Source organism: Vidua chalybeata, chromosome 23 (genome assembly GCF_026979565.1).
Source record: "Vidua chalybeata isolate OUT-0048 chromosome 23, bVidCha1 merged haplotype, whole genome shotgun sequence".
NCBI lineage: Eukaryota > Metazoa > Chordata > Aves > Passeriformes > Viduidae > Vidua > Vidua chalybeata.
In genome coordinates, this window is record NC_071552.1 from 2,168,974 (window position 1) to 2,188,304 (window position 19,331).

General features: G+C 52.4%; 1 protein-coding gene across 5 annotated transcripts in view; it reads right to left on the reverse strand.

The window, feature by feature from the left end:
• Positions 1–920: 920 nt before the first annotated feature.
• Positions 921–19,331, reverse strand: part of NECTIN1 (nectin cell adhesion molecule 1) — a 95,903-nt gene continuing 77,492 nt past the window's right edge. The window contains exons 6-10 of one of the 5 annotated variants that reach the window (XM_053963325.1): positions 18,704–18,851; positions 16,703–16,790; positions 16,141–16,251; positions 9,303–9,347; positions 921–4,864 (exon numbers count right to left, since the gene is read on the reverse strand). In XM_053963325.1, coding sequence (XP_053819300.1) covers positions 4,646–4,864; positions 9,303–9,347; positions 16,141–16,251; positions 16,703–16,790; positions 18,704–18,851 — 611 coding nt within the window. In that variant the 3' untranslated portion in view covers positions 921–4,645. Of the gene's footprint in view, positions 4,865–7,381; positions 7,666–9,302; positions 9,348–10,992; positions 11,178–15,640; positions 15,705–16,140; positions 16,252–16,702; positions 16,791–18,703; positions 18,852–19,331 lie in introns of those variants that run through there. The other 4 variants (XM_053963328.1, XM_053963326.1, XM_053963329.1 and 1 more) reach the window with 4 other exon arrangements.

The following is a 19,331-nucleotide window of genomic DNA, read 5'->3' on the forward strand; positions in this document are numbered from 1 at the left end:
GATCAGTCGTGTCTAACAGGGAACCTCCTGAGGAAGTTCTGAGTGTTCAGCTGGATTGGGCTCACACCCATTCCCCCAGCAGGGCAGGCTCGGTGTCTCCCTGCCTCTGCAGCCAGCACTGAGTGCCTGCACCAGGAAATCAGCATGGCATGAGAGCTGGGCTGGGGAGGAGGAGGAGGAACCCCCCTTTTCTCTCCCTAAATAGCTGCTGGCCACGAGGGCTGGCTGTTTGTGACTCGATCTGTCCCACCCACGTGCAGGGGGAGGCTGGGAGGAGGATTCCCAAACAAAGTGAAGGGAGACTGGCACCTCTTGATCACCCTGAAACTGGCACCTCTGGAGCACCCCGAGACTGGCACCTCTGGAGCACCCTGAGACTGGCACCTCTGGAGCACCCTGAGACTGGCATCTCTGGAGCACCCTGAGACTGGCATCTCTGGGAGCACCCCAAGACTGGCACCTCTTGATCACCCCGAGACTGGACCCTCTGGAGCACCCCGAGACTGGACCCTCTGGAGCACCCCAAGACTGGCACCTCTTGATCACCCCGAGACTGGCACCTCTTGATCACCCCAAGACTGGCACCTCTGGAGCACCCTCACTGCTCTGGGGGCACGGCCAGGGCAGGGAAGTGCAGCAGGTCACTGAACTCTGCTCCTCTGCTTACCTGTGGGTCCTGTGCGCCCTGTGCTGCAGGCAGGGAGGGATGCAGCAGGAAAAGTGGGTTGTTCCAGTCCTGAGGAGCCTCTGGAACGGGCAGGAACTCCTGGGAGAAGGCAGGAGTGCCTGTGGGTGCATTTTGGGGGGTGCAGTGAAAGGGGCGAGGGATGTGGAGGACAACTCAGCAAGAAGGCAGCCCTGGGAGCAAGGCAGAGATCAAACACCCCCCACAGGCCCCACAGGCAGGACAGAAATTGCTGTAACTCTTCAGCTCACTTTTATTTAAGTTCTGTGATCAGTCTTTTCCATCTGCAAGAGCTCTGGTGTCAGTGCCACCAACACACGGAACAGAACCCGTGACATTTCACCCTGATAACAGGAAGAACAGCTCCATCTTAGAGGTCTTTCCAACCTAAATGATTCTCTATCCTACAACACCAGCTCCTCCCAGCCCACTGGATCCCACTCCACCAGTTTCCAGCTGGACTTGTTCAGTGATCCACGCCCAACAGCGCTGCTGGGTGGCTCAGTCTCCAGAGCAGGGATCTTTTGAAGTCAATTGGCACGGTGTCAGCAGGAGAACACCTCCCCCTGGCCCTGATCCAGCACCTGCAAGCTCCCCCCAGGCATGGGCAGCCTTATTGTGGAGCAAAGTGAGGATTTAGCCCTGGCAGCAGGTGCAGGGAAGTTTGGGAAGAGCCACTGGGCAAACGCTGTGTGACACCAGGGAAAGGGAGCGAGCCCTGAATCAGAACAATTTCCAAGCATGGATTTGTAAAACCAAAACAGTGGACTCACTATTTCTTACTTCAGGGCTTTCCTTCAGGGTTTTCCCCTTTTCCTAGGGCGCAGAGGAATTTGGTGGCGTGTGGCGAGTCCCTCTTGCCATTTTTTGAGATCAACCCAGCTCTTCAGGAGAGGCAGAGAGAACCAAGGCATTCCTAGACTAAATACCTGTGCTGGCATAAGTCAAACTAGTGCTTTGAGCTGCGGCTTCTCCTGCCTTTACCTTTTCAAGGAGCATTGAAATGCTTTTGCTTTGCTGCAAGCCCAGTAAAACCCTTTGTGGCAGACTTCTGTGGGCAGCTCAGATTCAAAGCTGCACAAGGCAAGCAGAGTTTTTCTGTAACGCTGCAGTTTGTATCCCTGCCTTCCCCTTGCTCATCAAAGCAGCTTTGTCCCAGACATGGGCAGCAGAGAAAACCACCTGCAACGTGTTCTCAGCCTCCTCTGGCAAGCAATCATTTTGTCTGGCTTCTTTCCTCTTGTATCTGAAGACCTGAACATATTCCACTTCTCATTTAAATTCCTGGATCTGTCTGAAACCACATCAGGTGAAGGCTCCAAATGAAACCACAGTACAGGCAGTGCTCTGCTATTCCAGGCATGCAGGTAGGGAAGCTTGGAATGGATTTTTGCTTGCTTTTTCCTCATGGTCAGTGGTGCAGGGTTGATTCCAGGACATCAGAAACCCGTGGGGCTTCCAGCACCTCCTCACCTTTCCAAAGAGAGGGAGCAAAGGCAGATTTGGCAGATTCAGCTGTGCCTTCAGTTCAGAGCCAGTTTCCAGCTCTGTGGTACCCAAGGTGTATTGAGGAGAAAACCAGAGAGCAAAATGCATTTTCTGAATAGAGACATGGAGCACTGGAGTCCTTTGGTGTGAGGGAACGACCGGCTGAATCCTCTGGAGACTGGCAGAGGAAATGTGACTACAGATGGTTCCAGAAAGGTTTGCATCAGTCAGGACTGGCAGGATGGGATTGGAAAGTTGTGTGGAGTGCTCTAAGGCTGTGTCCTGATGATCCTCCCCATATCCTTTGGGAATGAGGGGGCTCCATGCACCAGCACGTGGCAGAGCTGCTGCTGCCCATTCCAGCTTGGCCAAAAAATGCATCAAAAATTCCCCTTCATCCTCTCCTCAGCCAGCCAGGCACGCCCAGGTCGCTCAGGTGATGCACCCACCTGTCACTTAGTGGGAGGCCCCCTCCCAGCAGGAAAACACCTCTCCAGGAGCAGCAATTCCCCCCACAAACCTCATCCTGCTCGAGCACAGAGTGGCAGCGTGCACTGGGGAAGGGCTGGGAAGAGCTGGGGGTGGTTTTTGCCATTCAGGGCATCCCCGGGGGATCCATGCACGTGGTGCTGTCCCCCACGGGGCTGTGCTGCCCGGCTGACCAGGGTGTAAACCCTTCTCCCACATCCAGATGTGTTTGTCAGCCTGCAGGGAAGCAGAGCGACCCAGATGTGCTGCTGTGGGGAGGGGGGAGCAGGGACAGGCAGGACGAGGCTCGAGGTGACAGGGACACAGCGAGGGCAGAGAACAAGCAGAGCTGCTGAGATCCAGCTAGACAAAAAGAAACGGGTGCCCCAGTGCAGGTGGCAGGGCAGGAGCAGGGCTGGGACACCTGTGTGGTCACACGTCCCCTGACAGGGGCTGTCACCTGCTGGGAGTTTCGTTTCTCACCTGTCCGAGCAGCACTGACAGGTTTTGGGTGCCTGGGCAGCAGGGTAAGGGTGCAGTGCCCACCTCTCCCTCCCACATGCCCTCAGCTCAGGCATCCTCAGGTTTTCCAGAGGGATTTTAGTGTCTGCAGAATGCCAATTTCGCAAAGCAAAGGAAATTCCCTGAGCCAAAGCAAAGGAAATGCCCTCTGGCCACAAAGCTTTATCCCCTTGGTCAGAACCATCCCAGCCATCACCTCTTCCATGCCATGGGTGAAACAGATGGGAGTTATCCCTGAAACCAGGCTCTGAGGCAGGATGTTCATTCCTTGTCCTCCTCTTCCCCTTCTTTGCTTTTATATACATTGAAGTGTATATCGATAATTATTTTTTTTTCCTCTAATACAAGTGAACACAAATGTGATGTGGAGATAAATTCCCTTCTCTAAAACACTTTGTGGTCACAGGAATGTACACGTTTGGATTTACACACCCACACACATTCCAATATCAAAAAAAGGTGTAGTCCCAAAACTAAGATGCTTTTATAAAAGTTAAAAGGCCAAATTCATGTATTGGCTTTTATCCTTCATTAAGAGCAAGGAGATTACCTGAAAACCTGATTTATTCTTCATATTCTGCCTGAGTTAATTTTAAAATTCCAATCAACAGATGTGAGGAAGAGAGGGAAGAAAAGCTCGTGGGGGGCCATGTTAGGCTTTGGAAGGAAAATTAGAGAGAATGTTTTCCTTTATAATTATTTTCTCCTTTGGGTTTCAGGTTATCAGACCTGGTATTTAAAGGATGCTTTCTCCAAATGTGTTGACTCCAAAATACGTCCCCTTTAAAAGAGTCAATCCAAGAGACTGGAGTGGGAGCAGGAAGGGAAAAGGACAGAAACAAACTGCCTAAACCAAGTCCTGATCTCTATTTTTGGGTTGGTTTTGAGCATCTTTCGTTATAAGCATCTTACGATTTGGTTCAGCAATCTTGGCTGTTTAGCTCTTCACAAACGGGGATTTGCTATCCCCACTTCCGAGGGGGAAAAGGAGCGGGGGAAAAAAACAATTAAAAAAAAGAAATAAAAAGCCACAGGCTCAGCTTTGAGCACTGGCTGTGCTGTAAAACCTCACTGGGCTGGGAATAATCCACACCCGGCTACTCCGGTGTGAAGAGTGCAGGAATCGACACAGGGGAAAACCTACAGACACTGGACTGGGTTGGGCACATCCCATCCACCACAGGGCAGCTGTCACCCACAGACACATGCACACACAGAGCCAGGAGGAGAAAAGAAAGATGCAGGTACTGGAGAGGACGTGGGAGAAGGCAGAGTGCTCCCTTGAGCGTTAGCAAGCCAGGCAGACACTTGGAACTAATCATGGCAGTTGCACCCGGATTTAAAAACCAATCAATAAAACGAGCAATGGCAAAGGGAGGGGAGGCTGGAAGGCCTTGGTTGTTGAGCGACAGGAGAGGTGAAAACCATGAGTTTCTTCTTTTTTTTTTTTTTTTTTTTTTTTTTTTTTTCAGTGTTGACACTTTAAACATACTGTTCCTTAGGACAGATGTAAGGAGCCCGGGAGCCGGGAGGTGGGCAGCAGAAGGAGATGTCGGAATGGTGAGGATAAAGATCTTGTGGGAGGTCTGACAAGGGGGCATAGACATGAGGGATCTTCTCCAGATATCGATCTTCATGTGAGTAACAGCGGGTCAGGTAATCACTCGCATTCGATATCTCTGAGTGACACTTTCCAAAGTTCTGCAAGTAGAGACAAAAGTCAACGGGTGAAAACTCCGGGATCCACGGCCAGAAAACACACACAGCTCTTCAGCTCCTTGCTGAGACACACAGAGAGCAAGCAGGATGGAATATTAACTACTTTACCGAGCTCGCTGCTTCAGGAAAATGGAAACCCAGGTGATAAATCCTCACGCTGCAAAGTTTTTGTCTTGCTGCCTGAAATAGCCAGGTCGCTGATGAATATGTATGGATCGGGCATGGTTTGTCCCTTGTCTGTAATACTCTGCTCTCTGGACTAAACAAGCAGCCAGCCAAAGGAAGGGCAGTTTATTTCCACGCTTTCTAACGCTTTCCACACCTGAGTTTTGGAAAAGCAGTGCTTGAAGGCATCATTAATCTAAGCCAGGCTTGTGCTCTTCCATTTAAAGGGACATGTGTCCTATCGGGGCCTTGGGATGCAGAACAAGCTTACTGTGCCTGTTGTTTACGTGGGAAACAGGAGTGCTGGGCTTTACCTGTGTGAACAGCTCCCCGGGAGGCCTCGGGGCTGGTTTTGTGAGTCAAATCAACTACAGACAACATAAAACCACTTCCAAACCCGAGGCTGCTCTGTTGGCCCCGTGATTTTCCCTCTGTGTGTGGATGCTTTGCTCCCTGGGGTTGAGGGAGCATCTCTCCCACATCCCCGGGCTGCGGCTCCCCAGAGGGTGGCAGCAGATGGGAAGGATTCCTCCCTGCTCCCAGACCCTTTCCTGCTTTGGAAACTCTGCAGGACGACCCAAGCAGGATGGACATTTGTTTTTAAAACCAACCTGGGCTCAGGGGTGCTCACCAGGAGATAATTTCTTCTCCAAGACAATTTCTTTTCCAAACAGTGCTGGAAAATGTTTTGATGCTTGTGGTTTGAAGCAAGCAACTTGCCCTTGAGTCCTTCCTTGTTCCCTTTCAAAATCCCAGGAACAGTGAGTTTAGTGGAAAGGACAAAGGTTTGGCCCTCAGGAGAAAACGCCTGAAGGAGCAGAACAATCCACTCAGCTCATCTGCTGCCAGCTCCTGGATGAATATTTCACCAGGACGCTTTAAAAAAAAAAAAAAATCCTAGAGAAAACAAGGTGTTTACAATAATTTATTGATGGCTCAGACCACTGGGAGAGGCACAAAGGCAATTTTGGGAACAGTCTGGCTGAGCCCAGTGAGGGAAAGTTTGCCTGAGCCTCAGGAAAACAGCAGCAGTGCTGAGGTCAACCTCATTTTCATTTCCCTTCCACTGGCAAAACTGTTTATCCTGCAGATTGAGCTTTTAAAAGCCAGTAGTGGAGTTGCTGTGCTGGGATCCTAAATTTGGGTGGGCCATTCCCACAGTTTTTTGTCCACTTTAGCCTTTTAATTGCCAAATGAAAATGTGGGTAAGTGCAGCATTAGAGCTCTTTAACCAGAGGAGCCCAAGCCAAGGGCCATGAAAAAACCTCACTAACTCTACCTTAACCTTAAATAAATGTTTGCTGTTCTTCTGACCAGCTGATAAAAAGAGGTTAAAAGGGGCTCACAGACTGGGAAAATGGGATGGGTAAAGTCCTCTCCCTGTACAATCTGCTCTTTAAGAATTGTCACACTCAACAGAATCCCTTTCCAACCTGGAAGGGGGAAAAAAATGTATTTAGCCATGTTCTCCTCCTGCTTTAATTTTCTGGGTTAAGCTAACCTGAAAGGGAATTGTCTTAATTACAGAAATTTAGTAAGACAAAGCAGGCAAGGGGGTTTCTTGTAATTTGTTATCAATTAAGTGGGAGGGGAGGTTTATGTGCTTCTTGAGAAAAGCAGAGGATTTGCTGGTGCTGTGTGCAGGTTTGATGGACAGAAAGGTCTCTTAGGAGAGATCCACAGTCAACATAAGTGGAAATTGAGCTGGCTGTGATCAGGTGGCAGCAAAAGGGGCTGTGAGACACTCTTTTACAGGCTGGCTGTGACAATAAACGGGGTCAGCAAAGCGTTTGTCTTCCTGCTTATCTCCCAGTTAATGTGGCCGTGAGACAGGGCCCATGAAGCATTGCCACAGACACCCAGTGCAGTTTTGTCAGCACTTCTGTTTGCACAGGTGAGTGCAAACGAATCCTCCTTTTCTTGCTGGCCCCTCTTTTGTGCTCACTCCTCATAGGTGGGGTCAGGGCAGGGCAGCTGGAGAATGTCAGGGCCAAAGAAAGAGAATTCCCTGTCTCCTTTTACCTCTCCTCAGCACCTGAGCTGGGAGTTGCTTTGCTCCTGAACTCATTTACAGAGTGGCAAAAGGGAGGAGAACAAAACCAGCCCGGTGTTTTTCAACACATTTCGCAGCCGGTGCCCTTTGACTTCCTTCCCCAGTCCCACTGAGACTTTTCCCCAATCTAATTTATCTTTAACGAAGTTTGAAATTAAATTAGGGATAATGAACTAATTAAATTGAACTGGCACATGATTCTACCACCTTCCCCCACCTGACTTCTCCCACTTGCCTTTGTCTCCAGCATGACTCCATGCAATTCTTCATTATCTGGGTTACATCCTCCCCTCTCGGTTTTATTTCCAAGAGCTTGATTAAAGGGGATGTCAGCAATCTATCCACTTCAGACAGCCTGGCAGATTACCTTTAAACAGGCTTTATTTGATTGAATTAGGGAGCTTTCATTTCTGCCATGACTTTAACTCAACCCTTCTCCATCCCTCCACACCCAATTCCATCTTTTCTTCTATTTGCAGAACGTCTCTTTGGGTAGCAGGAGGTGTGAGGCAGCTGACCATGTCCTGTACTTTTAATCATCTTGGAATGATGAGTTCCTACTGGTCTGAAAGTGAAAAACTCCTTCTCAGTGACCTGAGGATCTCTCTGCTGTTTTTTGGGAAGTCTGAAGATTTTACAGGTGAGAGTTGGACGGGTTATGGTTTTCTCTGCTTGGCCAAGCTCATGGCAAACACATTTTTGCTCTTAAGGAATGTGTTTGCCTGTGTTTTCCTGGCTGGGAAAAGCCCCTGCTGCTCAAAACTCCCGAAATTTTGGGCTGCCACTACCCTGACCCTCCTCATCTGTGGGTTTGGAATTTTGGGCTGCAGCACAGGCTGATGGCCAGGAAGGAGCAGCTCTGCTGAGTGACAGCGTCACAAAGCTGCTGCCACACTGTGGACCAGCCAGGGCAGAGGGTCTTGGGTGTCTGGGGACAGAAAACACACTGGGAACCAAAAAAAAAAGAATTATTTCCTCCTGGTGTTGGGAGCCTCGCATCCTCTCCTCCCCTGGGTCTGAACTCCCTACTCGCGGTATTCAGGGTGTTTTTCCACCTCCAAGTATGGCCATGATTGTAGGGATCTCTGGGCAGGTTCCTGCTCTGTTTGGTGCTTTATCTGTGAGGGAGCTCTCGGGTAATCCCTGTCCTGAGTAAAGGACAAGCATTGATGTGTCAGGGATGAGCAGGAACCAGTGCTCCTGAGCTCGGGCTTCTGTGAGGACCAAGCTGAGGGCGAGTGGGACAGAGGGACTCGCCCCTGGGTTCAGGAAATAACAAAGATTGAGCTGAAATTCCCAGAATACAGAGCAAGGACCTGTGGTGAGGGATGCATTCGGACACATGCAAGTATTAATGATGCAGAAAACTTGCTCAGAACGTTGCATTCCTTCTCACAGCATGCTTTTCTCTTCCCCTGCTGCCTCTGGTACCTACCTGGTCCATGTTCCTACAGCACCTCACACCATCAATCGTCCCAAACATTTCCCTCCTGGCTGTTTCTCTCCCAAATCCTCCTCTCCACTCTTTTGGAGTCAAGGCAAGGCTGATATCCTCATTTAAAAATGGGAAATTAATAAGGTGCCACCTCTTGGCTTTGTTTCCCCTGCAATTTGGAAATGGGAATCTGAACCCTGGTCGCTGATTTGTTGTGTTCTTGATTCCAAGTCTGACTGTTTCCAGCTATTCCTGCTGCAACAGGGACAAGAAATTCCCAAGCAAAATTGAGAGCTGGAGTGTGGGGAGGTGAAGGGGGAGGAAATAATTAAAAAAGCATAAAAAAAATTAAACTGCCCTGATCTGTGGTGTGTCTTAGCAGGGAGATTACACCTTCAAAGCACCATATGACTGGCTTTATTTTTACTTCAGAGAGACTGGGAGGATTTCCAAATTTGGATTTGGAGGATTACTGTCCTTTTGCTGACAATAAAATTCCCCACCCTGGGGAGGACGAGGCGAGACCTCCCAAGATGGATTTGGGAGCTCTTGCCTTGTTTGGAACAGTGGGAGCAGCCCAAGAATCTGTTGGGAACGGGAGGTGAAGACACGAGGGAGAGCGGCTGGTTTCAACCACCCCTTCCTCAGGGCTGGAATTCTCATCCCAGAGAGGATGCAGGAGGCTGGAAGTGCCTGGGAGCGCGGTGACAAACAGATCCCCAGAGGGAAACGGAGAAAAGGGAAAACCAAACCCATCCAAAACTTACTGTCCACTCTCGCTCGTTACGTCTACGAAGACCTTGATCCTCATTCTGGGAGCAGGAGTGGGTGAGACACCGCAAGAGAGAGAGGTTACGGATCTGCTCCGGCCCAGGCTGCTGCAGACACTCACCTAGGAGGGCTTTTGCTACACCAGGGGAGCTACAGGGCTGCTTCCAGCACGGGAAAACCAGGGAGCACAGGGGGAGAGCAAACTGGAGCAGCCCCTGCGCACCTCGCACCCAGGTGTGTGTGCTGCACCCTCACCCAGGAGTTCCTCATCCCAGGGAGACACTAAACAGGATTGTCCAAGGGGGCTTTATCAAAAGGCCGTTCTCCTCCTGCTCATCCTCCTTTCCTTCCTTCCCTCCCAATGATCCAATGGCTTTTATCTTCTCCAAGCTGTCCCTCTCTGTCCCCAAGCTGCCGCCTCCTCTGATCTACCTGGGGTGACCAGGAGGGATTCAAGGACCTGCAAAGCACCTCTCCGTTTGCTGTCTGCTTTTTCTCCTCTCCCTTCCCTTCCTCTAAACCCACAGGTCCTTCCTGCTGCTGGAAAGGCAGCAAAACAAAGGGGAAGGAGCAAGGCAGAACCTGGAGTCACCAAAGCCTCAGGAATACACGGGAGTGAGGTAGAGCTGGAGCCAAGGAGAGGGGCACCAGTGGCATTTCCTTGGCCAAAAACTCTTGGAATCATCCAGCAAAGGTGGGAAAGAGGAGAACTCTCCCTTTCAGGGACCTGGTGGCTTTAATAGCTGAGAAAAAGCTGTGATTATGAGGCAAAGGAACATAGGACGAGCTGAAGTCACCCCAGTTTTAGTGGTTTTTCCACTAAAAAAAACATCATTCAAAGGGTTACTGGAGATGGTCCAGAACAACCAACTGAGTCCTAATCACTCCCTGCCAAAGGGCCTGAGCTTGAAAGAGTTTGGTGACACTTGAAAAAGTCAGGAGAACAGGGCTCAGTCTGTGCCTAGTTTTGAGAAGGAGAACACCAAGGAAAATAATCTCTCCCTCTCTCCCAAGCATCCAAACTTGCCACCTGCACCAGCCTCACGCCACGCCAGCCCTGTCACTGTCACATGCACAGTCCCTCTCTGCCTGTCTCCTATCCACGGAGTCCTTCAGCTGTGGGAACCTTTAGGTGCTCCCATATTCTGCTACATCCTCTCCCACCTTGTTCTTTCACACATGCACATATGCTCCATCTTCTCTAGAGTTACTTCCACATGCACACAAGCCCTTCTTTTTAAAATTTTCCTTTCAATCATTCCCTTCTCCTTTCCCTCCCCTCCTCGTCCTGGCCTGGAAGAGCCCTCTCAGCATCTCTGACTTCTGATTCCTCACAGGTGCTGCAGAAATTCCCTGAACCAGAGCAGGAACTTCAAACCCGCCTGGAGCAGGGGGGCAAACCCCTGCTCTGCCACCAGGCCATGAACCCTCTCCCCCTGCCCCGCATGCCTGGCTGCAGGAAGCAAAGGGAAACAAATGCAGCAAAAAGAGCATGCAGAGAGGCAAGGCAAGGCAAAGGCATTCTGGGCAGCACCCCCAAAAAAAAACCAGGGCAGCAGAGAGACAGAGAGAGAGCAGGCAGGGAGGGACAGACAGGGGCAGCGCTCCAGAGGGAGGGAGGAATGCAGGGAGGGGGCAGCGGTGGCTTTGAGGGGTGCAGTGAGGAAGGCAGAGTGCCGTGAGTACCTTGAGGCCAGAATCTGAGGGGAAAGGGCCTAGAGTGACATGCGCTAGCGTAAGTTGGGCTGGATGGTTGCATACTCGACTAGGTCTCCGCCAGCATGGATGGAGCTCCGAGGGCTGGGTGACGCGGCCAGAGCCGACGTGTCCAGCTCTGCATACTGGACATCACAGTCCTTGTTGCCAGGGTTCTGGAGAGAAGAGAGCAGCAAGGCGGTGGGGGGACACGAGGGAGGAGTGGGGGAGTGGGGACAGAGGGTCCGTGCAGATGGTGAGGGGTGAGACAGGACACGGCGGGTGAAGGGGGAAGAAAGAAGAAAAGGGTGAGGAGGGAGGGGAGGAGTAAGAAAACAGGGGAGGAGTAAGAAAAAACAGTTAAAAAGAAGGAGGTAGGGAGGTAATGAATAATCAGTCAGGTAAAATCCCAAATCAAAGCAGAAGTCCCAAAGGCGCTGCTCCCCCAAAAGCAGAGCTGAGTGACCCAGCCCCGGCTGGCAGCACTCCCAGCCACTGCCCCTTTCACTGGGGCTGCTCCCAGCAGCATCTCACTGCTCTGCTCTTCCACTGAACCCCTCTGGGATTCAGCATTTTCCTTAGCTGCGGCTGGATCAGTGACTTCAAACCTTATCATGCACCTGAGCTGTCTGTTCTAACCCAAGAGTTTGGGATTCGTTGCAAACTCATGTTTGGGGAACATGAATGAAAATCCTTGGTTTGAAATTCGGGGTTTTGGGAGGGAGATACCCAGAGGGAATGGCTTTAAAGCCAACACTCCAAAGGCATGGCCACAGGGGAATGTCACTGTTGTTCTGCCCCAGTGTGGGGACACTGTGGAGTGCTGAAGAGCCTCGTTTAACACAGGGCTTGGCTGCACAGCTTGGCACTGCAGAGTACCCCTGCAGCACGATTTTGCCGTTGTAACACGGTCTAAGAGATGCTAAAAGCATCCTCCTTTGGCATGGAAATATTTATGGGCATCCCTTCACTAAGCAGGCTTATCAGCAAGGACTGCATGAATGGAATATTATCCAATTTGTCTGATCCTTCCTACCCAGGCATCTTTCATGCAGATAACAATGGGAGAAGCCTGGAAGGCAGGATAGCCCAGAGCTTGTGGCTCAGGGGGGAGTAAGGATCACCAGGAGGAGCCTTGGTGCCAGCAGCCACGGTGTGAGGGGGATCCTGGCTTCTTGCCCCGTGGAGCTTCTTTAATCCTCACTTTTGGGGCTGGTTTCAGTGCCAGCATTAGCCAGGCATCCGCCGAGCCTCTCTGAGAGGAGAGAGGTGGCTCTTGCAAACAAAACAGCTTTGCAGTCTCTCTCTCCCCTTTCCAAAATGGCTGCACCGCATGGCAGAGGTGCAAAAGGTGTTTAATTTGAAAGTGTTCCTCTCCTCTCTGTTTGGAAGTGTCCTCAGCCACCTAGCAGCTGTGGCTGAGCCGTTTTTAGAAGCTTATAGCCCGGTAATGAGCTGGTTGAGTGCCTGTTGCTGGAAGGGGCTGTTCACTCAGTGATTATCTCTGCCTGCTGCCTGGCCGGTGCCAGGGCTTGGCTCCCTGATCTGCCCCTCAGCCACAGGGATGAGGGGAATGAAGGGGAACGGGGCTGCAGCAGCATTTCCAGTGCTCAGCAAAGCTGGGGGCTGGGGGAGCAGAGGGCTGGAGGTCACCTCTGTCCTGCCCTTGGTGGCCAGATGGCAGTGGCGAGTTGTTGGCATGAAAGCAGCACATCCTACGGAGCCTCTGCTTCGTGTCTGGACCCGGAGTTTGGACACTTAGGAAAATTAGCAATGCCAACTCCAGCCTCAGACCTAAATCTAGGCCTTGCAGAGCTCTCTCCCCCTGAGTTTTGTGTCTCAGCACCTCCCCTACTCCTGGAGGAAGCCAGACTAAGTTTTACCTCCTCATTCCTATCCTGTCTACTTTGCCTCACTCCTCTCCTGCTTCCTTCCCACAGGAGGTGTTTTCTCCATGGATTTCCCTTGCTTTCTCCCACTCCTGGGCTCGCTCCTGCTCCTTGCTGCCTGCTTGGAGCAGAATTTATTGCAATATCAATAATGTGCCTTGTATACAAGGCCCAGCACTGCCTCGCACAAGCGCTCGGTGTAAATCATCACCACCAGCACCCCGGTAATTGCCCTGCAAACCCAGAGAAATTATTTTGCTGTCTGCAGCAACGAAACTTCCCCTTCTACCTGTGCAAATGGGCCCTGCTGACACGGACACTAATCACAGCTCTGCTCCTGCACTCGCTCGTGCCTCCACCTCTCTCTGGCTCCTGCTGCCTCTCACACACGCACGGAGCACCCACCTGACACAAAAGCACTGGCAGAGCACACCTGCCTTCACCCACACACCTGAGACACACTCTCCTGCTTTGATGTCCTCACTGTTACCCCAAAACTGCCCAAAGGAGAACCCTGCAGGCAGCCCCTTCACCCCTACACCCACCCCTGCAGCCTCAAGTGTCCGCGCCACTGTCCTTGGGCGTTTTGGGGCTGTCAGCTCTGTGTTGGCTTTGCCACAGCCTGCAACACCTAAAAACACAGATTCATTCATGGCTCTGCTCCCTGCTGCAGGTATCCTGACCCTGCAGACGTGCCCCAGCCTCTCCCTTTGTCCTGGTCCCCTGCCAGCACACGTCCACACACATGTCCCTGCACACCCTCTTGGAGGTTCCTCCTCCACCTGCCTCTTTGATTTCCTCCTGGCACTTCTCCCATTCCCCCCTCCCTCACTCTTTGCCATCTCTAATCACTCCCTGACTCCCATCCTAGTGCTGTGAAATCGTCAACCCCAGGCAGTGGCTTTCATGCTGCCTCGTGATAAATCTGGTTTATCCCAAATTACGAGGTTTTGCACAATTCATTCAAAGCTGAATGCACCCGCCCCATTTTCCTGCAGAATCTGCTCCCTTCCACTCTCATCTTCTTCACTCCCCTCCCAAAGCCAAATCTGCAGATGAGGTACAGGCAGAACAAGAATATCCTGCCTTTCTGCTGTGCCTTTCCCTCGCAGGGATCCCAGAACCACGGATACCCCGGAGCAGCCGCCTGCGTCTGCATTTTGGGCAGGTGGGAGCAGGGCTGTTATGAAGTGAGGCTGGCAGGGACCAGGGATGCGCTTCCCTCCTCATCCTCCAGCTGGGCCAGCCCTCAGGTGAAGGATTGGGCAGGTCTTGCTCCATCCCATGGTGGTTTTGGTAACCACTGCTGTTCCCTGGGGCTTCCCACTCCTCAGAATCCCACTGTGACATGAAAAGGCGGCTTCTGCAGTGCTTTAAGGGTGAAAAAAAAGTGATGCAAGCCACTTTTTTCCCCTGCAGGGAGGAAGGCAAAGCTTGTTCCTCTGCAAAGCGTGGCCGGACAACACAACCCAGCCCTGGCCTGGCTGAGGCGGCACGTCCTGCCTGTGTGACCTGGGAAGAATCCAGCAAAATCAGCACTCCTTGGCAGCCAAGGACACCCTGGTCTCCCTTGGCAGCCCCGAACTCCAGCAGCCAGCTGCCTGCCCGAAGGATGCAGCGATTCAGCAAGGAATGGGAGCAGGCTGCATCCTGCTGCTGGGGCAGGGAGCCAGAGCACGGCGCAGGTACGTGCTGGGCGAGCCAGGGGCTGCCAGGCACGCTGGCCAGGGACGGGGCTCTGCCACAGCTGTGCCAGGCCCCTGCCAAGAGCTGGAGCCCCCCAGACACCCCGTCCTTGCTGCAGAGCCAGTTCTTGGTGGGCCAAGTGAGAGGAGAGCTCCACAGTCCGCCAGCTCCCGGCTGAATCCACGGGCGAGGAGCGGCCGGTGCCAGGCGTGGGACACGGAAATGCATCTTCTCCGGCCAGGATTGAGAGCAGCAAACTCTGTTGCCATGGTTATGGAGCAGCAACCCATCAGGCCCCATCTCACATCACTAACTCTGCCACTTAATTAACTGACTGCTCGTTATTTCCCAAAATGAGCTCCTCCATCCTCCTGCTTGCCTGAAATTCAGCTTTCAGATGCTTTTCAAGCTCCAGCATCCTGTGTTTCATTTAAAACTCAGCAAGGAGTAGAAAGAGCTGGGGACCAGCCCCAGGACTGAGGGAGGGCTCCAAGGGGAAGTTTTCCTTTAGGGATGAAGTAAATAGGATCACATCCACCCAGCTCAGCACAGAACTGTGGCTTTTGATTTCCAACACCCCTGGCTTCAGACTTGTGCCAGCTAAAGGTCACTGGGCCCTGTCCTTCCATTATCTGCACAGGAACACACATGGCAGGGTCACTCCGGGATGAACGGGGCTATAATCAGTGGTGTTCATAAAAAATGACTCCAGTCACATCCAGTCTGGGCTGATGTTTCTGCACCTTTCTCCAGCCAGGGAGTTCACTCTGCTGAAGCACCGGGCTGGGTGTGCAGTGCTCTGAACTCCTGGTGAGGAGGAGTTTGGGACAGACCTGAAGGATTTACATTGGGATATCTTGTCTGCTATGGATAAAAATCCAGAGTATCCCCATGCCGTGGGGTGAGGGAGGGAAAGGAAGCTGTCCAAGGCCTGGCAGGGGGATGGTTTCCTGTTTTCTTGTCAAAAACTCATTCTAATCTTACCTGTTTTCTGTTCCCTACACCTTCACATCTAAGACGTCCTCACTCCTTGCAAACCAGCCTTTCCATGTGACTGCCAGCATCTCCTCCTGACCCTTAATCTCTCCCCGCTGCTGCTGCCTCACATTAACATCTCCCCATCTGAGGCTGAACAAATCCACACACCAGAAAAAAAAAAAAAAAGAAAAAGGGGTTTAAATAACTTGTTGTTGTCAAGTGAGAGTCAAACGCTGGCATGCTCTGCCCTGCAGATAATTGCTTTGTGAAGCTCTCACTGCTGCTTCCCTCAGCTGCAAACCCTAACAGGGGCTCCTTGCAGGAGCTGAGGAGTGCCCAGGGTGGGGTAGGTGGGTTGCAGGTAGAGAATTTGGGGTGGGCAGGGCATTTTACCCATAAAGGCACAGCTCTGGGACCTACGGACAGCTGAATTAGGGTGAGCTGAGCCCAGAGCGTGGAGCTTTCCTCCAGGATGGGATAGTCCCGGGCTGTGGGTGGTGGGGATCTTGCTTTTTTAGGGTCCCGTGTGGCAGGTGAGGCTGGGCTGAGGTGCCAGACAGTGCCACCATCACCCTGAGCTCCTTACCAGTTTGTCACTGTAGGGAGAGGGCTCGGGGGCTGCCATGTCATAGTAGGGAGTCTGCAGGGGGAACTTCTGGATCTCCTCCTCGTGTTTCATGTTGTCCAAGTGAACGACCTGGAGTAGAGGGGACAGAAGAGGGATGAGAAGAGCAAGAGTTATCCTCTGGCACAGCTTGGGGCAAGCTCTGCTTCAGGTGACACCAGAGCCACACACCAACCCCTTCAGACTTCACTATCCACCAGAGGGGCAGAGCAGAATCCAAATTACAGCTTTTAATTGATGCTAGACTGGGAATTCTGGGGGGACGAGTCATAGACCTACAGAATCATAGAGTCATAGAACAGTTTGGGTTGGAAGGGACCTTAAAGATAATTTAGTTCAAACCTCCCACTAGTTTCTCAGCACCTCATCCAACCTGGCCTTGGAAAATCCTCACTTTCTGCCCCTCAAACTCAAGCCAGGAACTTCTTTGCTCTTGCAACCCCCACTTCCCAAAATCCAGGCACTGTGGACACTGCTTGGGATCACTTTACCATGCCAGAGGCAGGAATTTGCAGGTTTTTACCTGGATGTCTTCTGGAGTCAGGTGGCTTTTCATGTCCTGTTTCCTCTTTGGTGGAGGGGCAGGTTTGTGGGATGGAGGGAGGTCAATCCTGCAGGGACAGAAGAGGCTGCTGAGTAGGAAGCAGGAGAAAAGGTTCTGCTGCTTTGATGTGCCCAAGGATTTGATTGTGTTTGTCACCAAACTGCCAATACAATCACACAGATTATCCTCAGGAACTCCCCCGCGCCCTTTGTCTCACCCCAATTAGAATTGTTCATGGAAATAAACTCCCTCCTAGCATTCTGTCCCTATTCCAGGCAAATCCCGGAGTCAGAGGGCGGATCCCGAGGGAGCAGCTGGGATAAAAACCCAGAGTATCCCCATGCAGCTGGGATAGCTGCTCGGGAGTGGCTGCAAGCCATGCCCTGGGAGGTGTTTGTGCCATGGCTCTGAGGTAAAAAGCGATAACGAGGCAATGCCAGCCCCAGCCTGGCATTTCTCTGGGATGGCAGCCCTGCCACGGCTTCCCAGGAGGAGTTTGAATCCTCCTCATGGCCATGCTCTGCTGCCAGGCAGGGACATTTATCCCTGACCCTCGCCGAGGATCAGCTCTTACCCCAGAGCGTTGGGATTGGCAGCCACGATAATCCCAGCCTAGAGACTGTCTCTGCACATTCTGTTCACATGCACAGATGTGTCTAATCCTTTTACAAAACTTATTAAAACTCTGATCCACTAATTAGCTGGCTGCCCCCCTCCCTTCTCGCCGTGCAGACTCCACCAGATCTGATGGAGATGGGCGCCTTCCCTTGGATTCCAGCGTGGGACTGGAATGTCCTGGTGGCAGGGAGGGCAGAACAGGTCCCCGGGGCTCTGTAAAACATTGACTTCATGGCTCTACAGAAAAGAAATGCTATTACCTTCGGGATCAGCCTCCACAATGGAGGCAGCACCTCGGCAGAGCTGGGCACGGTTGTGTTGCTATTCTCAGCTAAAGTGGCTCTTCCCTGAGCCTGGTGGAGGGCCATTGTGGGAAGTGGATTGTCAGAATGCATCTCGATCACAGGCCCGCTGCTGTTGATGCAATTTCACCTTGTGGTGCTGGTTTTTGTTGTCTGTGTGCCTTTCTGCCTCTCCTGCCGCTTCCCCCACTCCTCTCCCCTGCCTCTCCCGCTATCCTCCAGTGCCCTCTCTCAAATGGAATTAAATGGAGCACAAAATGTGCCCAAGGTGTGACAACAATGAGGTGGGGGGTGGGGGAACATAAAAGCAACCTCTGGGTGCTGGGCTTTGCCTCCCCTGCGAGGTGGGAAGGGAGGGAGGGAGGGAGGGGGCGAAGAGCTGGTGACAAGATAGAGCTGCTCAGCAGAGCCCTAAATGCTCCTGGAGAGGTTCCTGCTGCACAAAGTGACCCCCACACCACTCAATTCCCTGCCTGGGATCTCGGCTGCCCTGTGCTGGGCAGAGCAAAGCCCAGCTCCAAAGAGGAGCCCCTGTGGTGGCCTCTGTCCCTGCTGTTGACAGAGTTTATGTCACCCATAGTTCCAAAACTGCGATGCGGGTGGATGTGAACCCTTTCCAGACACTTTGGGATGCATTGAGAGGTGCTCAGGGTCTAGCAGAAACCCCTCTCTGACGGCAGGATGTGATTCAGTCTCATTCAGGAGCCTGAAGCCGTTGGCAAAGGAGGAATAGGAGCCTCCTCTACCCACGGAGGGGGACAGTGGCACTGAGCCCCTGCCCCAAGGACGTGCCACAGCAAACCCAACACCTGCTGGAGCATCCCTGTGCTCCAGCTCCCACTTCAGCCTTGTGCTAAGAGCTCAGAAACAGGAGAGAGCAGGATGGGAAGCACCAGGAAGCCCCAGGGAGGGGAAGCTGATCGGAGGAACGAGGCAGAAGCAGCAGGAAAACATTTTGCCGCCAACTTCTCCCATTGTGCAGGTGGAGGAAGGGCCAGAGGTGCCGTCCCCCATCCCCAGAGCAGCTGCAGCCTGGGTGGGCAGTGCTTGTGCTACTCACAGGTCGTTGTCCGTGTCGGAGCGGCTCTTCTGCTGCCGCCTGTAGACGATGACCACGGTGACGGCCACGCCGATGATGAAGACGGCGGCGATGACGCCTCCCACGATGCCGATGATGCCTCCGGGGGCACTCTGAGGTAGTGGCTTGTCTGCAACACACAGGGAAGCACAGGGGACAGGGTTAGAACACCAAAAACCGCAGCTGGGGTGGCGCTGGCACCACCAGGAGCAAAGGTGAGGGTGAATCCCGAAGCTTTGCCGAGTGTCCCTGCCCAGCAGCGCCATGGAGGGAGCCAGACCCTGTTGAAACGCGCTGCTCAGAGCTCAAGAGGAACAGAAATTGTGGCTACAATTGCGTCTCCAAGAGTTAAACACTTCCTCACTCCGCTCTGCAGTTTCATCTTCAGGTGTTTATTCCTGGATCCGCTCTCCTGCCTTTGTTCAGGCCTCAAAGGAAGAAGGGTTCAGGGAATAAAGGTGCTTCCAAGCATTCATGTGGGCCTGCTGCTTGATACTGTTGAAGTATTTTGAAAGCCTTCTGCTGGGCTTTGTCCCAGCGTCCTCACTGAATTCCTGGTGCTGCTGGAATGTTCTTGAAACGAGCTAAGGAGCAATGCTCAATTGAATGA